This window comes from Clytia hemisphaerica, unplaced genomic scaffold, assembly GCF_902728285.1.
Source record: "Clytia hemisphaerica strain Z4C2 unplaced genomic scaffold, Clytia hemisphaerica genome assembly, whole genome shotgun sequence".
Lineage (NCBI taxonomy): Eukaryota > Metazoa > Cnidaria > Hydrozoa > Leptothecata > Clytiidae > Clytia > Clytia hemisphaerica.
In genome coordinates this window covers 359556-380845 of record NW_027103638.1, presented here as the reverse complement: position 1 = coordinate 380845, position 21290 = coordinate 359556, and the positions used below count along the sequence as shown (strand labels likewise).

Sequence of the window (21290 nt, the reverse complement as noted above, 5' to 3'; positions counted from 1 at the left end):
TAATTACAAGGTCTCAAAGGAAGTTCGACTTTTTATTTCTGCCTATCTTCTCTGATGCTTCTTTCTGACCCCCTGGTGACTTTTCTAACTTATTTACTACGTCAAATCCTGACCTAAGCAATTCCAAACAACAAAACCCCCGGAAAATTTTTACCTTCTTTTGAGACCTTGTAATTATCGTTTCCCCGGTTAGACAACTTTTTACATGTTCTTCGTGTTTGTTTGGATTTTTTATTTGAGGCAGGCGATCTTCTTAGAATAAAAAACTTTAGAAGCGAGCGGTACTAGTGCCTAGTTCCCGACCGACGTAGCAGTCTGCGACCGATCGCAAGAAAAAGAAAAATTGGTGGAAGGGCGGGACAAAAAAATAATGAGACGATTTGCATCCCCTATAACAAAACTAATTTTCCTTCAAAAACTTCAAACTTGAGTTTTATTTGTTATAAATCACAAAAATAATATTTTTTCCCGACCGACCGACCTAAAGTCGGGTGACGGCAAACCAACCTTTTTTAAATTCCAGCCTTAGCGTTTTTCTTTTTTAATAAGCATATTCACGTTTTTAATAAGCACATCTAAATATTGGCTGAGGCTGGATGTGCTTATTTTCTTGGCCATAGGTTACACTTGCATAAATTGCTATTTAAAATTCAGAACTCGGTATACTTGAAAAAAATAAAATAAAAACCCGGAAAACTTGGAAAAGACGAATTTAAACCATTAGTAATCTCATTTTTCACGGAATGACGTCACACGAGGGGGAGAGATCGAACATACTCAAATAAAAACAAACAATTTATCAACAAAATCATTTTAGTGAGTTAGAACACAGTGTTTGTTTTTCCCTCGAAATCCAGAAAATCTATTGGCTAAAACACAAATCACATGACTATCCGCGGCAAAGAATGGTTTTTAGGGAAATATGGGATAAAACTTCGACTTCAATTTCGAATTTTTTTGAAATTTACCGGGTGTAATGAGGGAAATTACAAATTAACGTAAGCAAAAACGTCAATCGAATTTAATCAATCATAAGATTACTATTTCTTAAGGTAGTATAAAATGCTTTACAAAATGCTATGCTATTTTTTTCAGCATATAAACAAGAAAACGGATATGATATCAAGATAAACAACTACCTTAAAGGGGAATTTTCGCGGTTTTGGGTGGAGCAGAAAAGTCAGGAAAGGCAGAAAAGAGGAATCTTTCACAGTCATCCGCCAAAATAAGTTTTCGCTAAAATTTAAAAATATGCCATTCGGCAGAAAAGTTCCCTTGAATAAAATTCGTTAGTAGAGTAATAAAAGCTTGTCTTCTCGCCGTAGAGAGCCAAACGTAAGGTTCAATTAATTTCAGTCAAACAAAAACAAAAAGTTCAGTTCAGTACAGATTAGTCAAAGTCTAATCCATCCAGCTAAGTACAGACTAGTATGCTCTGAGGAGAATGAAAAAAAAAACGTTCAAGTGGGAGAGGAGAAAAAGAAATATCAATGGAAATACAAAGTACAAACTATTATCAAAAAAGTTCCGAATACATCAAATCACGTTAACACCGAAACTTGCAAGTCTCGCGATAGCATTATCTGGAAGTTTCTTCCTAGTTTCTTCGTCGACTATAATTTTTTCGTAGGAGAAATCTGGAAAAACTTGTCGTAGACATTCTTCCTTGAAGTGAACATACACGGTTCCAGTTCGTGAGCGTACCTTCCTTTTGCTGTCAGTCCAGACGGACACTCCAGATGTTTGAATGATCAGCAAATCCTTTTCATTACTAATTTTGCGTATGCATTCTGCTGCATTGCAACTAAAAAAGTAAGAAGTAAAAAATAGTTTAGTTTACCTTGGTTAAAAAGAGTTAAAAGTGCAATATCATAAAAAAAAAAAAAGAAGTTGAAGATTTTTCGAAACTTGAAATGAAAATGATATGAATAGGAGAAAAATCAATTTCTGGTGGGATTTTATTATAATTGTCATTCTCGAAATGTCGATTTTTTGTGAGACAATATCATTCCTATAAAATTAAAAATGAATTACCTGGAAACATTTACGTGCATGCTTTTTAGACGCAAAACCATGGCTTTCTCTTCTTCTCTTCCTTGGCTTTCGGGTTTATTTTAGACAAATCGAAGTCTTTCAACACCTGTGAAGAGAACTGGTCACCAGTTTTCTTGACACAAAGCTTTGGTATTTTACTTGGCAATACACGCTCTTCAACAAAGACCGGTTCTTTAAGATTTCGTTTTCTGCTTGTCTGGCTGCCTGGCTTTCTACCAACCGCTCCAGATATTTTGTACAAATCTTTCGTTTTTGGTATGTACTTTCGAAATCGCGCCACATGATCGTCTCTTTCGTGCTGTTTCATGGCATACCAAGCCCTGCTGTCCATCTAAACACAGAAACATAAAAATCTTGAAATTTAGACCCGGACTTCCCAGCAACTTCAACCCAAAGTGAAGCTTACATATCTAATAGGAAAATAATTTTAACTGTTTTTGAAGACTTTTTAGTGTCATTAAAAAAGATCAAGAAAATTAGATAAACTGATAACCTAAAAAAGGGTGCCATGTGGCGGTGCTAAAAAATACAAAATCTTTCTGGGAAAAATTATGATGCTGAAGCATGTATGCTTAAAAGTCTCTAAACATTGCGTTTCACTGCTTTAAAGCAAGTTCTGTCTTTGAAACGGTTTTGCCTGGGGATTCAACTGTTCCTTTAAAAAGGGATGTCACCTCAGTGGGGTTTTATCAAGTTTCGACTTGTGAGCACTTATAAAAAAGAAAAGGTATGGAGTGAAATTTCAACTAAAATTAATTTTTTTCTTTGTTAATTTGCTTAACCTCGCTTTTATTTTTTCCAAACGCCACAAACTTTTTGTGAGTAGCTTGACCTGGCTTGACCCGTATCAAAATATCGATTTCCCCTGGTTACAAATAATTTACCTCAAAGCATTTGTATTCTTTTGAAAGTCTCCAGTCTCCTGATTTCGTGACAGCTCGCTCTTCTTCCAATCGTTGACGTTTAATGAGGCTTTCAATAAATGGGATCAATTCGATAACTTTTTTCTTCTCGGATATCTTTGATTTGAGAGATGAGTGAAGAGACTCGATCGCATTGTTGTAAAACAAATCCTCAATGCCACTCGATTCTCTAGCAGATTCTATGACGCATTCAATAAACTTCGAAGCTCTGTTACGTGAGAACCAATTGTGAAATCCATCTGTGAGCGAGTCCCAGATTTCCTTTAGCGAAGATAGTTTGGCTTGAAAATCGTCTTTGTCTAGCGAAGAAGCCAACCCAAGCTCTTTAGTGATACCATCATTCGAGCCATAGATGTCACGCAAAATCCTCTGGTGACCAGTTCCTCCGATCTTTGATAATTTTCTTTTTTATCGGCATCACGAATATGCTTCACACACATAGCAGACTGTTTAGTTCCGGAAAAGCGATTTTAAAGCCTTCGTACATGGCCTTCTCCATATCAGTACCTAAAAGAAAATAGGCCAGAAACGTCGCAATCGCCATAATCATAGCGTACAGCTCTCTAATTTTTTTTTGGAGGGGGGGGGGGAGTGGGTTAAACCAAAAAAAAAAAAACTCAAAAAGATGGGGATGAAATTATATACCAAGTATTTGGGTCCAGCAATTACAAAGGGAAGGTTGGGTCGAAAAACGATTTTATGGCATGATCAACCGCGACATTAAAATGCACAAAAAGTTTTTTCGACTTCGTATCCAATATACATAAAAATCATGTCTTTTTTCGGTCTTTTTGGCGTAAAAAAGCGTAATTCATCTTTCAAAGCTTCGGAACCGCGAAATTAAAATGTCGCAAAATACACTTTTTCTCTTGGACAGCGAAATGCAATTTTCGGCAAAAAAACAGCGAAATTAAAATGACCGCAAAATTTTCATGCAATAAAGTAGTCTCAAGACTGTACTGTAACAAAATCTGGCCAAACAAAGGAAAACTCGCATAATTCGAAGCTCATTAAATCGAATGAAATCCATTCGAATGAAAAAAATACATGAATAAAACTGTATGATATAAAAGAATTAACTATTTTGCAAATCAACCAAATTTTGTAAAATCGCTCGACTGTTTTGTTAGAAGCACTTGTTATACATTTTTGGAAAGCTAAGGGGTAGGGGAATCGAAATTACTATGTTTCCAATTTGACAAATATGACGGTCTCAGGAAAAAATCATAGGGTTAAAAATCAATGAAAATTTTAGCTCGAGAAAACGGAGACCTGTTGTATAATTTTGGAAAGCTCTAAAAAAATTAGGATTAGAGATATATTAAAAGTATAGGTGATTTCAGTACCTAACTAGAGATATTGAGCTTCAAAAAGCGCAAAGACTGGACAAAATAGCTGTTTCTGGCTGAAAAAACGGTTTTCAAGGGTTAATATCTCGAGTTAGGTACATAAATCACCTATACTTGCAATATATCTCTAATCTTATATTTTTGAGAGCTTTCCAAAAATATACAACAGGTCTCCGTTTTCTCTAGCTAGAATTTTCATTAATTTTTAACCCTATGATTTTTGCCTGAGACCGTCATATTTGTCCGAAAATCACACCAAAGTGTCCGAAAAAAAATTGGAAACATAGTAATTTCGATTCCCCTACCCCTTAGCTTTCCAAAAATGTATAACAAGTGCTTCTAACAAAACAGTCAAGCGATTCCAAAAAATCGAACAAAATTCCCCCTACTATTAAGGGAATAGTAGTTAGCATTTGATAAAAAGTACTTACCTAGAAAACCTAGGGTATTTTTCAACCCAGACACAACCATGTCAAGTGCAAAACGAGCAAATGTTTCAGTTGTCTTTTGCATATGCAGGAGACAAGGCCCATAAAACCAAGGGTGATCGCCCTTCGAGTTGACCAATCGCAGGTTTTGATAAGCTGTATCTGTCAGCCATAGGTCACAAACGTCAAATGTTGTGTCCATCACCAAGGGGCGCGTCTTTGTAGTGCAAAACATGTTGATATCATTGATTTGTTGGTCATCAAATGCAGTAATAAAATATTCGTTTGGAGTCAAGACGACGTTTTTTATTAGGGATTCCGGGTTCATCTTCATGTGCTTCACTATCTGAAGCATTTCATCTATGGTGACATCATCTACTTCGGTATCTCTTATATCGATCGTCTCAAATTTATTCTTCTGGGCAAGGTTGTAGATCTGAAAAGGAAAATATTACCTTGTGAATCATTTTTATGTTGGCAATTTTATTGGCATAATTTTTGGTCTTTGGGCGTAAAAAGGGTTAAAAGTGGACTGTGTTTTCCTAATTTAAAGGGCCTTAAGGTGGAGTCCTAGTAATTAGCAATTTTTGGACTAAAAATGCTCTGATTAAGCTAATTTTTAAACCTGAGGTGGGTTTTTATGAACATTGTGTAACGTCACGAATCGAAAAACCCATGTAAGGTATATGAATAAAAAGGCAATTTTCAGTTTTATGATAATGAGCATCCATTGATCTAATAATCTCCTTCGTGTATAATCACAAAATGAAGACTATTTATTTAATCAGCTCTGCCAGTATTGAAAATAAATTTGCATCACTTCTAAACATTGATAATCAATCCTTAAAGGTTCCTTGCCGCAATTTAAGTGTGTTGTGCCATTGTACTAGCTGACAAGGCACGTGCTTTTTGGTAAGTTCAAGTTTTTGTTTTGATTTAGAGAAAACGAAAGTGGTGAAATTCCTGATTCAGCCAAATGCGCATGCTTGAATACTTAAAAAAAACCAGCAAATTTTGCAAGGTCAGCATTTTTTTGTATGTCAACATATAAGGAACCTTTAATAAGGGTTCCCAACAGTCCCTCAGAATAAATTTCCCAACTTCTGCCTAAAATCATACTCGCTGACAAAGGCTAGTTTTCCCTGACTCAAGATAAAATAAAGCTTTGTTTGTGACCGAAATTTTTATATTGTAATAACAGTAATTTTCCATTTCATTTTCCAACAGTCCTATGGTAGTATATGTAAATAATATTTTTTTAATCTTTATTTTGATTATACCTGTTTCATGTTCCTTGGGAAAGAAGATACTGATGTACCATTCATAGGGCCTCCTGACGATTCAATATTATTGATGTAAATATCCTGTGGTCTTTCTCCATTTTTTAAGTTGTCTTTCATGGTATTGATTATCCTTTTTTCAGTTCTGAGAAAAGGAGTTTCTTTCTTTCTTATTTCATTATTTCAGTTTTTGCGTTGCCATGACAGGGCACAGTAAAATTGCTTTCTTCTTCTCCTGATTCCCACTCATAAATGACCAAACAGTAGCGTAGTGAAACACCATCGACATTTTTGATTCTACAAACAACATTTGTGAATCCTTTGTAAAATGTGTGTCTACGGTAAGTTCGATATAAAACATACACGTTATCTCTATTGACAAACTCATCGACATATCGTTTTCCAGTTCTTCTTTTGATAAAGTAACCATTTTCATTTTCGTTTTTGTGAGCAGTGTAACAGTATCCGTTTTCAAAATACATGTGATTAGTTGGAGAGCCCTCGTATGTGTACACTCCATTATCGTCAGCCAAGATATCATCGAAAGTATACTTGTTGTTGTCTACTAAGTATATTCCACTTGTTTTTCCTAAAACAGCAACAGAGTTACATAAATTACATAAATTTTTGAAAGAATGAAAAAAACCCTGTAGTAGGGGCCAATTTGTCGCAAAAAAGCTTGTTCAAGAAACAAGTGATAAGTTTTAGCCCCTCGATTATCTTAAAGCATAGTTTCTCCTAAAAATTAATTTCAAGGCTAAGATTAGAGGTGTTGGCAAGGTTGTCAATAGCTAAATTTAATATTTCAGGAGATAGAGCAAACTCAAATGATTTGATGAAATTAGCAATAGATGACATCTTTATGAGAAGAATATTTTTCATTTGCGGGCACCCCCGCTGCGCTGTGAAAAAGAAGTTAGAAGTAGAGTTAGGAGGAGCTGAATATTGATTTATAGAAAAATTAGACTTTTTAGAGAATCAACACCCAAAAAAACACATAAAATCAACTTGTCAACAAAAAATTGCAGATTTATTGCACTGACCTTTTGGTGGTGATGGACTACCATTAAAGAAAAGAGCCTTGTCAGGTGATGATGCAAAGATTTTGCCGAAGATATATTGGGCTGTAAACTTTCTTGTTTTCTTCTAAACATAAGGATACAATCATGGACAAAGACTGTAAGACAAAAGTCACAGGCTCGGCTAGCTCAACTTTCAGTCAAACATGATGATACATTAACTTCATTTGATATGGATTAGGAAGAATGACTTCTAAGACTCAGATAGGAAGGATCCGCTGAACAATGCAACATGAGGAAGGGGAACATATTTCTCGATAAGATAATTACTTCAAATAATTCAAATTTCATTTGAAAGAATCAAGGAATTATTGTATAAATCATCTCAAGGACCCTTGAGAGCCCGAGCACCACCGAAAGGATATTTTAAATTTTTAGAAAAAAAAATTACAGAATTTTACGCAAAAATTAGTTACTGTAAAAAATTCTCCATTAGAAGTAAAACAATGTTGAAATGCAATATTATATAAAAATGATTGAAAAGGAAACCAAGTCCATTTAGTTACAAATACTATATCGATTAGAATATTAAAGTAAAAGTTCTCACCATTTTGCCATAAGTTTCTTTAGTACTGCTACTGGTTGCTTTTTTGCAACTGGGTGCTTTTTTGCAAACGGGTGCTTTTATAGTACTGGGTAACGTCTGTTCACTGTGCGATATTTCGTTAATGCTTTGTGTGATCCTGTATAAAAAAATTGAATGAATTAAAGCTTTTCAGGCCAGTTAAACGTGCTTTTCCAATGTGCTTATAGCTAATTTAAGAATTTGGCCCAGTTCCATATATCAGGAAACATTTTAGCAACTCAAAATTTCAAACCTAAACTCAAATCTTCTGTAAAGATAAAAGGTTGGTTTCTGTAAAGAAACAATTTTATTGGCAAATAACATTTATCTCATAAGAAAAGCTCATAAACGAACAAACAAACGAACAAACAAACAAACAAACAAACGAACGAACAAACAAACGGGCAACGGTTAATTTATAGGACCTCAAGTTAGGTCCGAAAATCAATAATTCTTTTGATGGCCGCCACATGCAAAATTGGGGGCAAAGAGATTAAAGTTTAAAAAAAAAAGTTAGATTTGGTGTACACTAGCAAATTTTCAAGTCGATTGGACAAAAAAATTTCAGTTTTGTGGAGGGGTTTGACCCACCCTAGATGCAAGAAGGTTTAAGATTTGAAAAGTGCTGTTATGCCAAATTCCAACCGAGAATTGCTGGAAAATAGGACAAAAAACATTTTTTTCCACATCTCACAAAAAGTAGTAAAAATAGTAAATAAGAATATCTACTAGCCCTTTAAGCTGATTCTTTAACTTAAAATATGAGCATCTAACCTGTTGGCTGGTCTCAATATATTCTGATCCATTGGTAAGCTGCCACCACCCAGGTCACTTATCAAAGCTAACAGGTTTGTACTAGAAAATTCAAAACACAAATTTAATTTTTATAAATAAACAAAAACAAAACCATGAAAAGGCATCTCTGTACTCAATTGAAAAGGTTGGTTTAAAAGGTGGATAGGTCCTTCCCCTACAGTTAGATCAACATTTGGAAAAGAAAAATTCTCATTGGATAGCTCCGCTTTCAGGGCTCCCAGTCAACTTTTGTACTTATAAGTTAAGTAAATAGGACAGTTTTTTTTTAGTTGAAAAATAGGACAAATAAAGACCAAAATTGAATAAAAATGCTTTCAACAGAATTTTTTGACACTGTGTTGAAATTTTCAAGGACATTTTTGTGTTAAATGTTCTGTAGATATATGTTAATCGAAGCTTATTGAACACTTGGAAACAAATTGAATGTTACCCACCACCATGGTAATTTTTTTCGATTTTGAAAGATGTGAAAAGCTACATTTAAATGAATCTACTTTTCTGTCTCTAAAAGTCTTGGGGATGGAAATATTTTCAAAAACAAATTAGAATCGGGTGGGAATAAAGAAGTCCTGTGTGGAGGCTTTCAGTTTCTGAGATTTTTTCTCAGCTAAATACAAGGGTTGAAAGATGGAAAATATATTATAGATTTATTTGAACTTTTAAATTAAAGAAATCATGAAATAAAAATTAAAATACACGCAGCAATAAGATGTATACTTAAGATATTCAAAAACAGAATCTATAAAACAATTACACATCGTGTTGTTCATCTGGTTCACTGGTTAGCTGGTTTGCTGGATCATATGATTTAAAGAATGAGCTATGAGAAATAGAAAATAAGAGGTTTCATTAATGAAAAAAATGTTTCAGATTCTGAGGACTACTTTATTGCATGAAAGTTTTGCGGTTTCGTGGTCGAGGTAGAAAAACTGTGAAATTAAAATGCCGCGAAAAACGATTTTATGGTCAGCATAAAAAATCTGTTTTTTCAACTACGTATCTAAAATATATAAAAATTGTGTATTTTTCTAGTCTTTTAAGTACAAATCGGCCTATTTTCACCTTTTACTGCTTCGGAACCACAAAATCAAAATGCCGCAAAATACACTTTTCTCTTGGACCACAAAATTAAAATGACCGCAAAATTTTCATGCAATAAAGTACGTAAAGGTTTAGATGTATACTTAAGATATTCAAAAACAGAATCTATAAAACAATTACCCATCGTGTTGTTCATCCGGTTCACTGGTTAGCTGGTTTGCTGGATCATATGATTTAAAGAATGAGCTATGAGAAATAGAAAATAAGAGGTTTCATTAATGAAAAAAATGTTTCAGATTCTGAGGACTACTTTATTGCATGAAAGTTTTGCAGTTTCGTGGTCGAGGTAGAAAAACTGTGAAATTAAAATGCCGCGAAGAACGATTTTATGGTCAGCATAAAAAATCTGTTTTTTCGACTACGTATCTAAAATATATAAAAATTTTGTATTTTTCTAGTCTTTTAAGTACAAATCGGCCTATTTTCACCTTTTACTGCTTCGGAACCACAAAATCAAAATGTCGCAAAATACACTTTTCTCTTGGACCACAAAATTAAAATGACCGCAAAATTAAAATGACCGCAAAATTTTCATGCAATAAAGTACGTAAAGGTTTAGATGTATACTTAAGATATTAAAAAACAGAATCTATAAAACAATTACCCATCGTGTTGTTCATCCGGTTCACTGGTTAGCTGGTTTGCTGGATCATATGATTTAAAGAATGAGCTATGAGAAATAGAAAATAAGAGGTTTCATTAATGAAAAAAATGTTTCAGATTCTGAGGACTACTTTGTTGCATGAAAGTTTTGCAGTTTCGTGGTCGAGGTAGAAAAACTGTGAAATTAAAATGCCGCGAAAAACGATTTTATGGTCAGCATAAAAAATCTGTTTTTTTGACTACGTATCTAAAATATATAAAAATTGTGTATTTTTCTAGTCTTTTAAGTACAAATCGGCCTACGAAACCAAAATGCCGCAAAATACACGTTTCTCTTGGACCGCAAAATTAAAATGACCGCAAAATTTTCATGCAATAAAGTACGTAAAGGTTCAGAATATAAAATGTGGTGAATCTGGACAGAAAATCAAAATGCTAAGGCTTTAGTGAGTCATTTTACCAAAATTCTTTAATTATTTCCCATTTTGAATAAGAGGACGTATGGTAAGTAGAAGTGAAGTAAAGTGAACTTTGCTTAAAATACACAACCCTACTTGTTGTATACCTGTGCATAGACATGTGAAGCAGTTCATGATTTTTACAAATTCTTTTCCAAAAAATATCAGCTAATTAGAATTAGCCTCAGGCTAATTAGGACCCAGCAGCTGCAAAACTTTTTAGGTGAAGTCAAAAGTATAACAGGATCAATATTTCACTTTGGTCTCCAATTCCACTTTACCTAGATGTGTAACCAATCCCTATTCTGCATGGATTATTTAATATACACTGTAAATCTTATTCTAATGACATCTTTCAATAAAATTTCCTAAGATTGTATAATAGCAGTCCTTATTTTGTGCCTAAATTAGCCTAACCTCAAATCATCTTTAGGAAAATTTCCATCAGCTGCAGTACACCTTTAAAAGAAAAAATGCTTAGGATATAATTTTGTGCAAGTAGAATAGATAACTTAAAACACTGTAAAATTTAAACAAGTGTGACTCTCAATTTAGGCTACTACAAATAGACTACTAAATTCAAGCACATAATATACAAGTCTAGGGTTGACTACAGACTAGCACAATACAATCTATACTAACATGTTTATCTCAAAGTTCATAGTGCCTTCGCATTCTTCCCCTGTTGTTCTTTCTTCTTCTGCTTCTCTCTGTTCATCCAAATATTCAAAATAATTAGGCTGAAAAAAAGATTCTATATATAATAAAAACTGCAAGACAACGACTGTGGGAAGTTTGAGAAGTTTCAAAATCTAATCATTTAATCTAAGCCAAACAAATAAAAAACAAGGAGATAAAATTCTACCTATTCCAAAAATTTTACTCTATTTCCAGAAGAAACCACAATAACCCCTCAACAGAAAACAGCTGAATTATCTATCTACGCTAACCTTTAAAAATGCAAGAATTACACCAACCGTTTTAGCAACTCAAAATGGTATGGTAAAAAGCTTTTTTAACTCATAAGTGGGGGGGGGTGTATGGAAATTCAGTGTCACTGTGTTGATCCTATATTTCTTTGGTTTTTCAGTGAACGGCCTATTTTATTCCGGTGTTTCAGTGAACCGCCTATTTTATTCCGGTGTTTCAGTTTCCAGAAATCCTATCCTGCATCCACTTATAAGTAATTAGAAAAGACAGTTGGCAACATTTCTTACCTCATATTCTTGGACATCTTCCTCCATATAATCTAGGATCACATTCTGTACCACGACTGGTACTTCTGTGATCCCTGCATTGACCAGGCCAGCACCTTTCCTGTTCCAAATATCTGTAAGGTAAAGTACCGAAAAAGTGGACAAAGGGATGGTTTGGGCTACACATTAGCTATTCAGAGGCATCGTTATTCTTAAAAATGAATAGAGATTTGTATGTAAACGATTAAATGATTGTATGTAAAAGATTTGTGTGAACTTTTTGACTAGGCACTGAGCCAACCAGTTACTTTTCGGGATTGATCAAATAGAGGCAATTGAAATCATGAGACTACTGCCTAAAGTGAGCAAGAAAAATACAGAACAAAAATTCAGACGATTCATTACCATGTGACTCTTGCGTTGTAAAAGGTTGAACTGTAAGAGGAGGACAATGGGTCCCCATGTTTGAGGCTTGCAATTTAATCATCCTCAAATCATCGTAGTTGTCGACCAGGTACTCTTTGGAGTGCCTTCCAAGGTGTTCTTTAGGAAGAAACTTTTCAAGTGGCCCAATTGGAAGGTATTTCAACTAAAAATGAATGAGTTGTTTTGAATGGGATTTAAAAGCACTTAAGAGCAAATGCATATAGGAGAGACCCTGAGAAGGCAAAAGTTTAATCATGGGGGTCTTGAATTTTTCTTATTTTTACATATATCATAGGTTTTGGTAAGAAAAATTCACAGCCAAAGTTTAGCAGTTATGGGCTGTTAAATACACAAATTTTTAAATGCTTAATATCTCCTCCTCATCATAGAAACTACACCATATTTGACACAGTGATAGGTCCTCACAAGAGGCAACTAAAAAAACAAAAAAAACATCAAAAAAATTATGTCCATAATGGCAGAATTGCTGATTTCAACAAATACTTAATCTCCTCATTGTGCTGACTTTTCTACTATTTATTATACGCTAATTCTATTATACTTTAGGTCCTTATTTTTAATGTTTTTTGATGACAAAACACATTTAGATTGTTCAAAACATCAAATTCAACTTCAAACTTGCTCAAAAATTATGTTGGTGAAGGAAATTGATAAGCTTTATATATACCCTGTAACTAGGATGTTTCTAAGGAAAATCGGTCTAAATGGTGTATGCAGCAAATTCCTTGAATATATGATGGTTAAACATCTAAGTTGCTCAGAGTCTCATTTTATGATTAAATTCAGCTCAAAACCAAGTTAAAACGGCTCCCAATAGACTCAAATACCTCGTAACTAAGGCGTTGCTAGGGTAAACCAGTCCAAATTGACTGAAATGAGGGAAACTCCTTAACTATGGCCTATGTGATGATTATACATTTTCCAAATTGCTCAGAATTTTATTCAAGGCTTCAATCCAGCTTATGGCCAAGTGGAAAAGGCTTTCAGTAGGCTCTTGTACCCCGTAACTAAGGCGTTACTAGGGGAATTCTGTCAAAATACCGACAAAGCGGAAAGTAAATAGCCAAAATTGCCAGAAAAAGAAAAATAATGTTCCTGGGATTTTTTCTGAGAAATGAAATTAGAAAGGCTATATTTCCAGGTGCATTAAAACTGTCAAAATAGCTTAGTGCTGCTGTTTCCCAAAATTCATTTGAAACTGGACCACCAAGATAAAAGAAAAATTGACTGAAATCAGCAATTCCGCCATTATGGATCAAATTTCTTTGATGCTTTTTGTTTTTTTAGTTGTGAATACTTTTTACCACCGGACAATCACTACACCGGACACCATTGGACAAAGTCCGGTGGGTATTATTTTATGGAAACAGAAGTGTCTGGTGTATAAAAGTTCCAAAATCTCACACCGGACACACACCAGACACAAAAATGTTTGTTGAGGGTCAAAGCAAAGGAATAACTTTTGACACCGAACAAAACCAACAGACAGTATGATGGTGTTTCGATCGTTGAATCGATTACAGTAAGTAGCCCTAATGTTGCCAACAGCCAAAATATTGGATAGAATTTATTAAAAAATTTTAAGTGACAATGACATTGTGGAATTCTATTCAAAATGAATAATGGCAGAATTATTGCATTATGATTCCACTAACCAATAATCTATGAAAAAATCATAGAATAGAATTTCAAAATATCAATAACGCTTTACATTCTTCCAACATTAGGAAGGGGGTGTTTTAAATTTTTAATTGAAGATACAGAAGATATGAACATATAAAAAATTATGGCTTAGTAGGGCACACACACAGACTGACTACTGACAGAAGGGAGGGGGAGCAGACAGTTATTTTCTTTTTAAAGAAGGAAAGATTTGGACAAAGACACAAACTGAATACTGTAATTGAAGATATTAGCTTGTGTGAAATGTGTTAACACTAACCTTTCCTTTCAAAAAAGCCAGAATTTCATCCATATTCTCCTATTTTTAAAACGTCTACCACTTTGAAAAGGAACTACGCAGACGAATGTGCCGCTACAATGTTTTCATCGAGGTATATCTCTGGTCTCACTAAATTTGAAAAATTACAAGGCAAATTAACCGCGTGAAGCTGAACACAACTGTGTACCAACTGTTTTTTTTTTTTTTTTTGGTGATAAAAGAGAATTAAAAAAAAAAAAAAAACAGAAACTTTAATCTGATTGGCCGATGGCTGGCTCCGGCTGGCTCCGGCTGGCTCTGGCTGGCTCTGGCTGGCTCTGGCTGGCTCTGGCTGGCTCTGGCTGGCTCTGGGTGACTCAGGTGGCTCTGGTTCATTCTGGCTAATTCCGGTGAATAGTAAGACCGATTGATAAACCCAATTTCCCCCGGATTTGCTTCCAGTAGAAATATATGTTCAATCAGTTTACAATAGCATTTACTTTACTAAACATTTTGAAGTTATTTTCATAAACAAATCTGTTTTGCATTTTGACTAATTTTCTGGAAAATGCAGAGTATGGGGTTTGATTTAGAAGGTGTCGTACGTGTCGTGTACAGCAAAATCTCCAATTAACAGACACTCTAAAAGGCGGATATCTCTTATTAGCGGACAATTCTATTTTCCCCGGCCATTGCCTAGTCAAAAAATTAGATAGGATTGATTTATCGATTTATCCAAACTATTTATTTCTTAAACACTTCAAAGTTTCATTCTCTTATCGAGTCGGGGAGTTTGCTTACGTCAAAAAATGATAAATCAAGACTGCTATGATTCATAAAAACTATAAATTGTTGCATTTGAATAATTATTCTCTTGTTCTTCCGTGTCCAAGTGTCTCTAGAAAAGCACTTCGGACCAAGATTTCACATACTAGTACTTACATTTTGGTATAATAATTCTTATATCAAAATTAAAGGACATATTGCACAGCAGTGAGGATTGGTTTATTTGATTATTTTTCAGTGGGGACGTAAATTGGGGAATAATTTTCTACACGGGACGAGTCCCTCCTCCGTGAGTTGGGGCTGTTCTTATGAAGTTGTCATATATCTTTGGAAGGCCTTTGAAGAGGATTGGAATGTTCATGTTCATATCAAACCAAGGTCGAATGTGAACTTGCTTCCATTAGAAATTTATATTCAATTAGTTTACAATAGCATTTACTAAATACTTTGAAGTTATTTTCATAAACAAATTTGTTTTGCATTTTGACTAATTGGAATATGGAGAGTATCTGGAGTTTGGGCCAGGGGGGCACTCGATTGAAAAACGACCGTACGTTCGGCCCAAAATCAGGCCCTTGAAATCGGAGGGACCCTTCCAGTGCAGAGAAAATTAAGCCAAATTTGAGTACTTTGGCAAAAAGAGTGCCGGGTATGTGCGAGCCATAAGGGTCCGTTTTTCACACCCTCGAAAGTCCCTCAATGGGGTACAAAAACCATTAAAAAACAAATTGAGTCTTTAAGGTTCCAAAATAACGAAAGTCAAAAATCGACTCCCTCAAAGGGACATAAATTCTAGAAATTTGGACTAAAATTTGAAATTTTTTGCTGAAATTTGAGGACATAGTCTCTCTAAGGCAGGTGACAAAAACGTAAACAAGTGATACTTTTATGGACCTACCTAGTTATGCATTTAACACATATATAATTGATATCTACGTGACGTGACCATTAAACAATCATTCAGAACACAAATAGTGACGATCTATTAAAATTAGTCGTTTGTTTCTTATAAAAAAACGTTTAAAAACCAAAATTTCATGCTCTTGAAATATTCTTTCATATTCAAGACTTTGTGAGCAAAAAAAATACTTTCAATTTCATGCAAAAAATCAGAAAAAGTTAACGATCCAATTTTTCACAAAGTCCAAAAAACCCGTTTTATAGCCGTTTTTTTGTCCAAATTTGCCCCCAAATTTTTTTTTTGAAAATCGGGCTCCGTCACATTTGAGGGTTTATAGTTGCACATCTTTGTGCAAAAATTCAGATAAAAAACTAATTAGCCAATCACGAGAAAAGCTAATATCTAAGTAATTGATATTGTGCTTATGGGTTATAAATAAATATCGAATTTGGCCAGTTTTTCTATAAAAACACGCCAAGCGGCTAGTTCGAAACACGGGTCACGGGTCACGGGTCCGGGTCACGGGGCACAGGTTACGGGGCACGGGTCACGGGTCACGGGGTGACGGGGCAGCTCAGATCAAAGTAATTCAAACAGAAAATGTTTTAAAAACACTAAAAATTATCGAAAAAATCAATTTTAAGGTATTTTATCCACGTATGACTATTTAAAACGCTAAAACCTAACCACGTGCTTTCCACGTGCTTTCGAAGTTTGCGTCGTGTATAATGCAGACCAGAAAACACCGCAACATATTACATACATATAATAAGCTTATATTATCAATAATACACTTTTAGTGTTATATGCATGTTATATGTTATACGTAAGTAATATACATATTACAATTCCCATCGCCTGAAAAGCGAGCTTTCTCAAGAAAATGATAGTACGGCTATTGTTAAATCATATCTCATTATATCCCCCCATCACCTTGAGTATGAATATAATTTTAATTGATAATAACGTAGAAATGATGTTTTTTTTATAAATGTGTCAATATTTTCCACCTACCATTATGAACTTTTAATAAAAATGACGTAATTATACTCATATCTCTAAAACCACTATCTTGCAGCATTTAATCGTTTTAAAACATGTCAATCTATATCCAGTCACATGATTAGCATCCTATTGAGTATGAAAAAACATTTTGCTGTAAATTGGTTCAGAGGCCTTATATTTCATGATTTTGACAATATTTTTGTCATTCAATATCATTTTGTCAAAATTTGTGGGTGACATATTATTTAAAAATTTTCATGATAATACTATTAGTATATAATTGTTTCAGACATACTATACTAGTAGTATTAGTACTATTATATGTGTTATGTAGTACGTGTTATGAATTATACGTCATGATATCGTTATATTTTTTCCGGTCTGTAAATTGTATGCCCCGTACCCCGTGCCCCGTGACCCGTACCCCGTGCCCCGTAACCCATGACCCATGACCCGTGTTTCGAACTAGCCGCACGCCAAGCAACCAAAATTCCATGTCTAAACACACATATTCTTCAAAAGTAAGCCCTCATGAGCAAAAAAACATCTATCTCATAAAAAAATTGAGTAATTTAACTAAGAACATTGATGTATGCTTATTAATAGTGATTCTTATAGATAAACATGCGTTTTTTGAGCCAACAAAATTTTTTTGAAAAAATCTGCTTGAGTGAGCCATCTTTTACCTATGATGGTACCCTACTTTCATGCAGAAAATCAGAAAAAGTTAACGATCCAGTTTTTCACAAAGTCCAAAAAACCCGTTTTTTAGCCGTTTTTTGGCCCAAATTTGCCCGAAAATTGTTTTTCTCGAAAATCGGGCTCCGTCACATTCGAGGGTTTATAGTTACACATCTTTGTGCAAAAAATCAGAAAAAACTAATGAGCCAATCACGAGGAAAGCTAATAACGAACGAACGAACGAACGAACGGACAAAGGTTAATTTATAGGACCTCCACCCCACTGGGGTAGGTCCAAAAAATGGACATAATTTTCGAAAATCAGTCTCTTTAAGGGTCGATTTTCATTTTTGGACATGCCATAAGTTACACGAGTGCCCCCTATTAGTCGATAAAATGAGATTTTCATTATTTTAGTTAGGTTAAACAAACACATAAGATGTTTCCAAGACATCGCAAGTCAATATTTTAACTTATCTCTTACTGTACATCGCACAATTCTATTGCCATAGCAGCGAGCGCAATATATTGCACAATTGGAAAATGAGTCATTAAATTCAAATAACTCCTGAAGTAAAGAGAGAAAAAATCTATAAAAATAAGGGACCAGGCGCATTGTTCGAGGTAAAGAAGACAGAAGCGTGGGGCACGGAGACTCCTACTTTTGGGTCATCAGTGCGCAAACAAATCGGCGAACGGGCTTGATTCGCGGCACATTTTCTTGATCCCGGCCAACCAAAACTTAAGTTAACCCATTCGAGAAGTGCTACCATTAGGGTACCACAAACTCCGATCAAAATGACATTCATAGCTTAGTCTAGGGTTTGTAAATATCCGTGGGCATTACTTAACATAACTTTCTATCGCTGATCAGTGACGAACTTTCTCGTTGAACTTCTAGTAGACCCTTATAGATTACTTCTCAAATTACTGACCACAACTTTAAGTTATGATGCTTTTCGGAGGTAGGGAAAGAAAATACACGTTTTTTATAAGAACATCCAAAATTTCTTCTTAACATATTCTTATTGAATATTTTCGTTCATTTTCCTATAAGATTCGGTGTTCTAGAGTCCGCAAAGCGTTAAAATGTTCTTAACTTGTTCTTAACATTTTGGTCATCGAAACCTTATGTTCTTATATAGTTTGTTCTAATAAAAAAACGTGTAGACAGGTTTATAAGAACCTTCAAGACAGGTTCAAAAAGTCTATGAGTATTTTCTTAGATTAAAGTAAAAGAAAGCCAACTTAATTTATCGAGCAGAAGCTTCTTTCAGTATTATACCTATCACCTGTTCTAGACTTGACAAAATCCTTTAACTAAGCTTTTGCGTCTTGGAAGATTTGAAAATCAACCGAGAATCAATTTTAGGGTCAAATCATGGAGTGTGAAGAATTTGTTTATATCCCTCGGGAATAGCTGAAAAATACACCTAAAGCAGAAATATTGGAAAGAAGAATATAAATTTAAGCCAATTTTCTTTAAATATTTCTCTAATGTCGATAATTGCGAATACCCTCCAACCTGAATCTACTTAAAAATTGGATACGACTCTTAACTATAATTACTAGGCATGAGCCATTTGTTGCTGAAAAATTAATACGACAGAAGAGCCTGTAAAAGCGTTTCTAACAAAAAGATAGTAGCAAGGTGGTTTATTTTAATTCTCAGACTATGATTATTCAATTACGTTTTGCATCATTTATTTAGACACACAAAAGATAATTACTTTTAATTACCTTGTGCCGTATGTAGAATTTTTGACGTCACTTCTTTAAGAATGTTAATGTGAGTTGGACGATGATACTGTTGTATGCGTGTAAATGAACACTATACATTCTAATGCCAAGAGAAATATTTTATTTTTTGTTATTTTATTTCATTGTTTCTAAAGTAAATAAACAAAAGATGTAGAGTACAAATTTGTTGATTTTGTATGAAATTCCCATTTACTCAGTAAATGTAACTTACTCTCAGGCAGCTAATAGCCGGGGGGAGGGGGTTGGAATAAGTAAGTAAGCAAGCAGTAATATCGGAAAAATAAGCTCAAAATTTTATGGATATACATGTTTTTTTTTTATAAGCATTGCACTTATAAGCATATCTAGGCTCTCGTCTAGGCTCAGATATGGGGAAAAATTAAGCATATGGCAAGCATTACTTGAGCCTACGAAAAATGTTTTTTTCTCCTAATTTTGGCTTTTTTTGGCTGGAATTTTACGGATTTTTAGTATTTCCCTAAATTTATGCTTTAGATTTAAGCATCCCCTCAAGCATTTTTCAGCCTTATTAAGCTTTCGACCTAAGCATATCTGAGCCTGTTTTCGGATTTTTGTATGCTTATAAAAAAAACATGTATTTAGATATCTGGCTAATTGGAAAATCTGTTCATTAAGAACAAAGTTTTCGCAACCGTGAAATGTTAAAATGAAATAAAACAACTTCGCTTTTTTATTTATATTCAAACTTCAAACTTCAAAATGCAATTCTTCAAAAATAACCTAACTATAAAGGGGCCTTCACAAACATACTGATGTTCCCTGGCACGTTGAGAAATTTTAGCTTCTTGAAAAAACACATACAAATATAATCATTAACATGGTTGCAAAGAGTGACTTGGGACTGGGAAAAGTCTCTCTTGTATAGGAAACATCAGCTTGTCAGATTTGTCCCCAAATTCATTTAGTTACACAACATGAAAAAAAATTATTTTCTCGAAAAATATTACAATAAATACAAACATTAATATATTAACCTTTCCAGCGCGCAACTTTTTAAATTTTCACGCTGTCAGCGCGCAACATTTTTTCAGAAAATTGACATGTTCAGTTATTTGATCATAACTCAAGAACTAGGAATCTTTAGAAAAAAAGTAAGGTATCCCTGAAAAGCTACATAAATTCTACAACTTTTAGACCAAGTACCAATCCAAATAAAATATTCCTACAAAAATGGTAGCATCACGTAAACCACAGTTTTTTTTCACGTTTTGCGGTAATGTCACTTTTTTTGCATTTTTCACTTCTAGAGCAAAAAAAAGTGGGGGGAAGTTAATTAAAAAATCTGTCTTTGGCTATTTATCAATCTATATATACATCATTTTGAAGTAATATACCAAAAATCAGCATCCAGAAAAATCTGTATGTGTCACACCAGCCTCCCAAATATCGGTCACTTTTGCCAAAAATCACGATTTTTCGGCTAAAAAAAAAAAAAATCCAATATATACAATTTTGAAGTATTTTGATGATAATGTGTTTCCAGAAGCAGCTACAACATCAAAAATGGTGTAAAAGTATTTCCCAACTATCTAAACAACACTTTCAGTCAGTATTCTTAGCTCCTGAAGCTTTTGAAGGGTATCGGCTACCGTGAAACTAGATGGCATAGTCGGCGACAGTTGCAAAGTTTCCAAAAACCGTAAGCCTTTTGAGGCAAACTCATTGCTATCAAATCTGATCTCTTTTGCCCATAAGGAATGCTAAATGTCATCATAATAATTCCATGTGGCTGTTATGTGGTTCCTGCCATCATTTTGATCCATATAAGCTGTAATCAGGACATCGTTATGAGCCAAGAATTTCGGGGATCGATCGACAGTTGCTGGTGGAGCGGAATAAGTAGTGCAATTCAACATAAATCCAGGCTTTTCAAATTCTTTGGTGCTCCTTTGAAATAAATGAGGTGTAGAAAAC

At 34.3% G+C, this 21290-nt stretch overlaps 2 protein-coding genes across 2 annotated transcripts in view; both read right to left on the bottom strand.

The window, feature by feature from the left end:
* Window positions 1-19485, bottom strand: part of LOC136802743 (catenin beta-1-like) — a 32023-nt gene extending 12538 nt beyond the window's left edge. The window contains exon 1 of the mRNA XM_067059501.1: window positions 19335-19485. The gene's annotated coding sequence lies outside the window, so the exon portion shown is untranslated. The remainder of the gene's footprint in view (window positions 1-19334) is intronic.
* On the bottom strand, window positions 7315-12336 carry LOC136802810 (uncharacterized). Its single transcript, XM_067059575.1, has 9 exons — window positions 12259-12336; window positions 11875-11987; window positions 11075-11116; window positions 10201-10266; window positions 9717-9782; window positions 9250-9315; window positions 8454-8534; window positions 7662-7797; window positions 7315-7332 (listed from the first exon to the last, which is right to left on the bottom strand). Exons 2-9 carry the CDS (start codon window positions 11889-11891, stop codon window positions 7315-7317), a joined length of 492 nt encoding a protein of 163 aa, XP_066915676.1. The 5' UTR covers window positions 11892-11987; window positions 12259-12336.
* Window positions 19486-21290: the final 1805 nt, after the last annotated feature.

What these genes read in the sequence shown, in the direction of transcription:
- LOC136802810 (XM_067059575.1), bottom strand. An exon ending in CCAGATGAACAACACGATGT is followed by an intron (nt 8,535 to 9,249) that starts GTAATTGTTTTA and finishes TGAATTTTCTAG; the next exon opens with TACAAACCTGTTAGCTTTGA. An exon ending in ATATTGAGACCAGCCAACAG is followed by an intron (nt 7,798 to 8,453) that starts GTTAGATGCTCA and finishes TTTTTTATACAG; the next exon opens with GATCACACAAAGCATTAACG.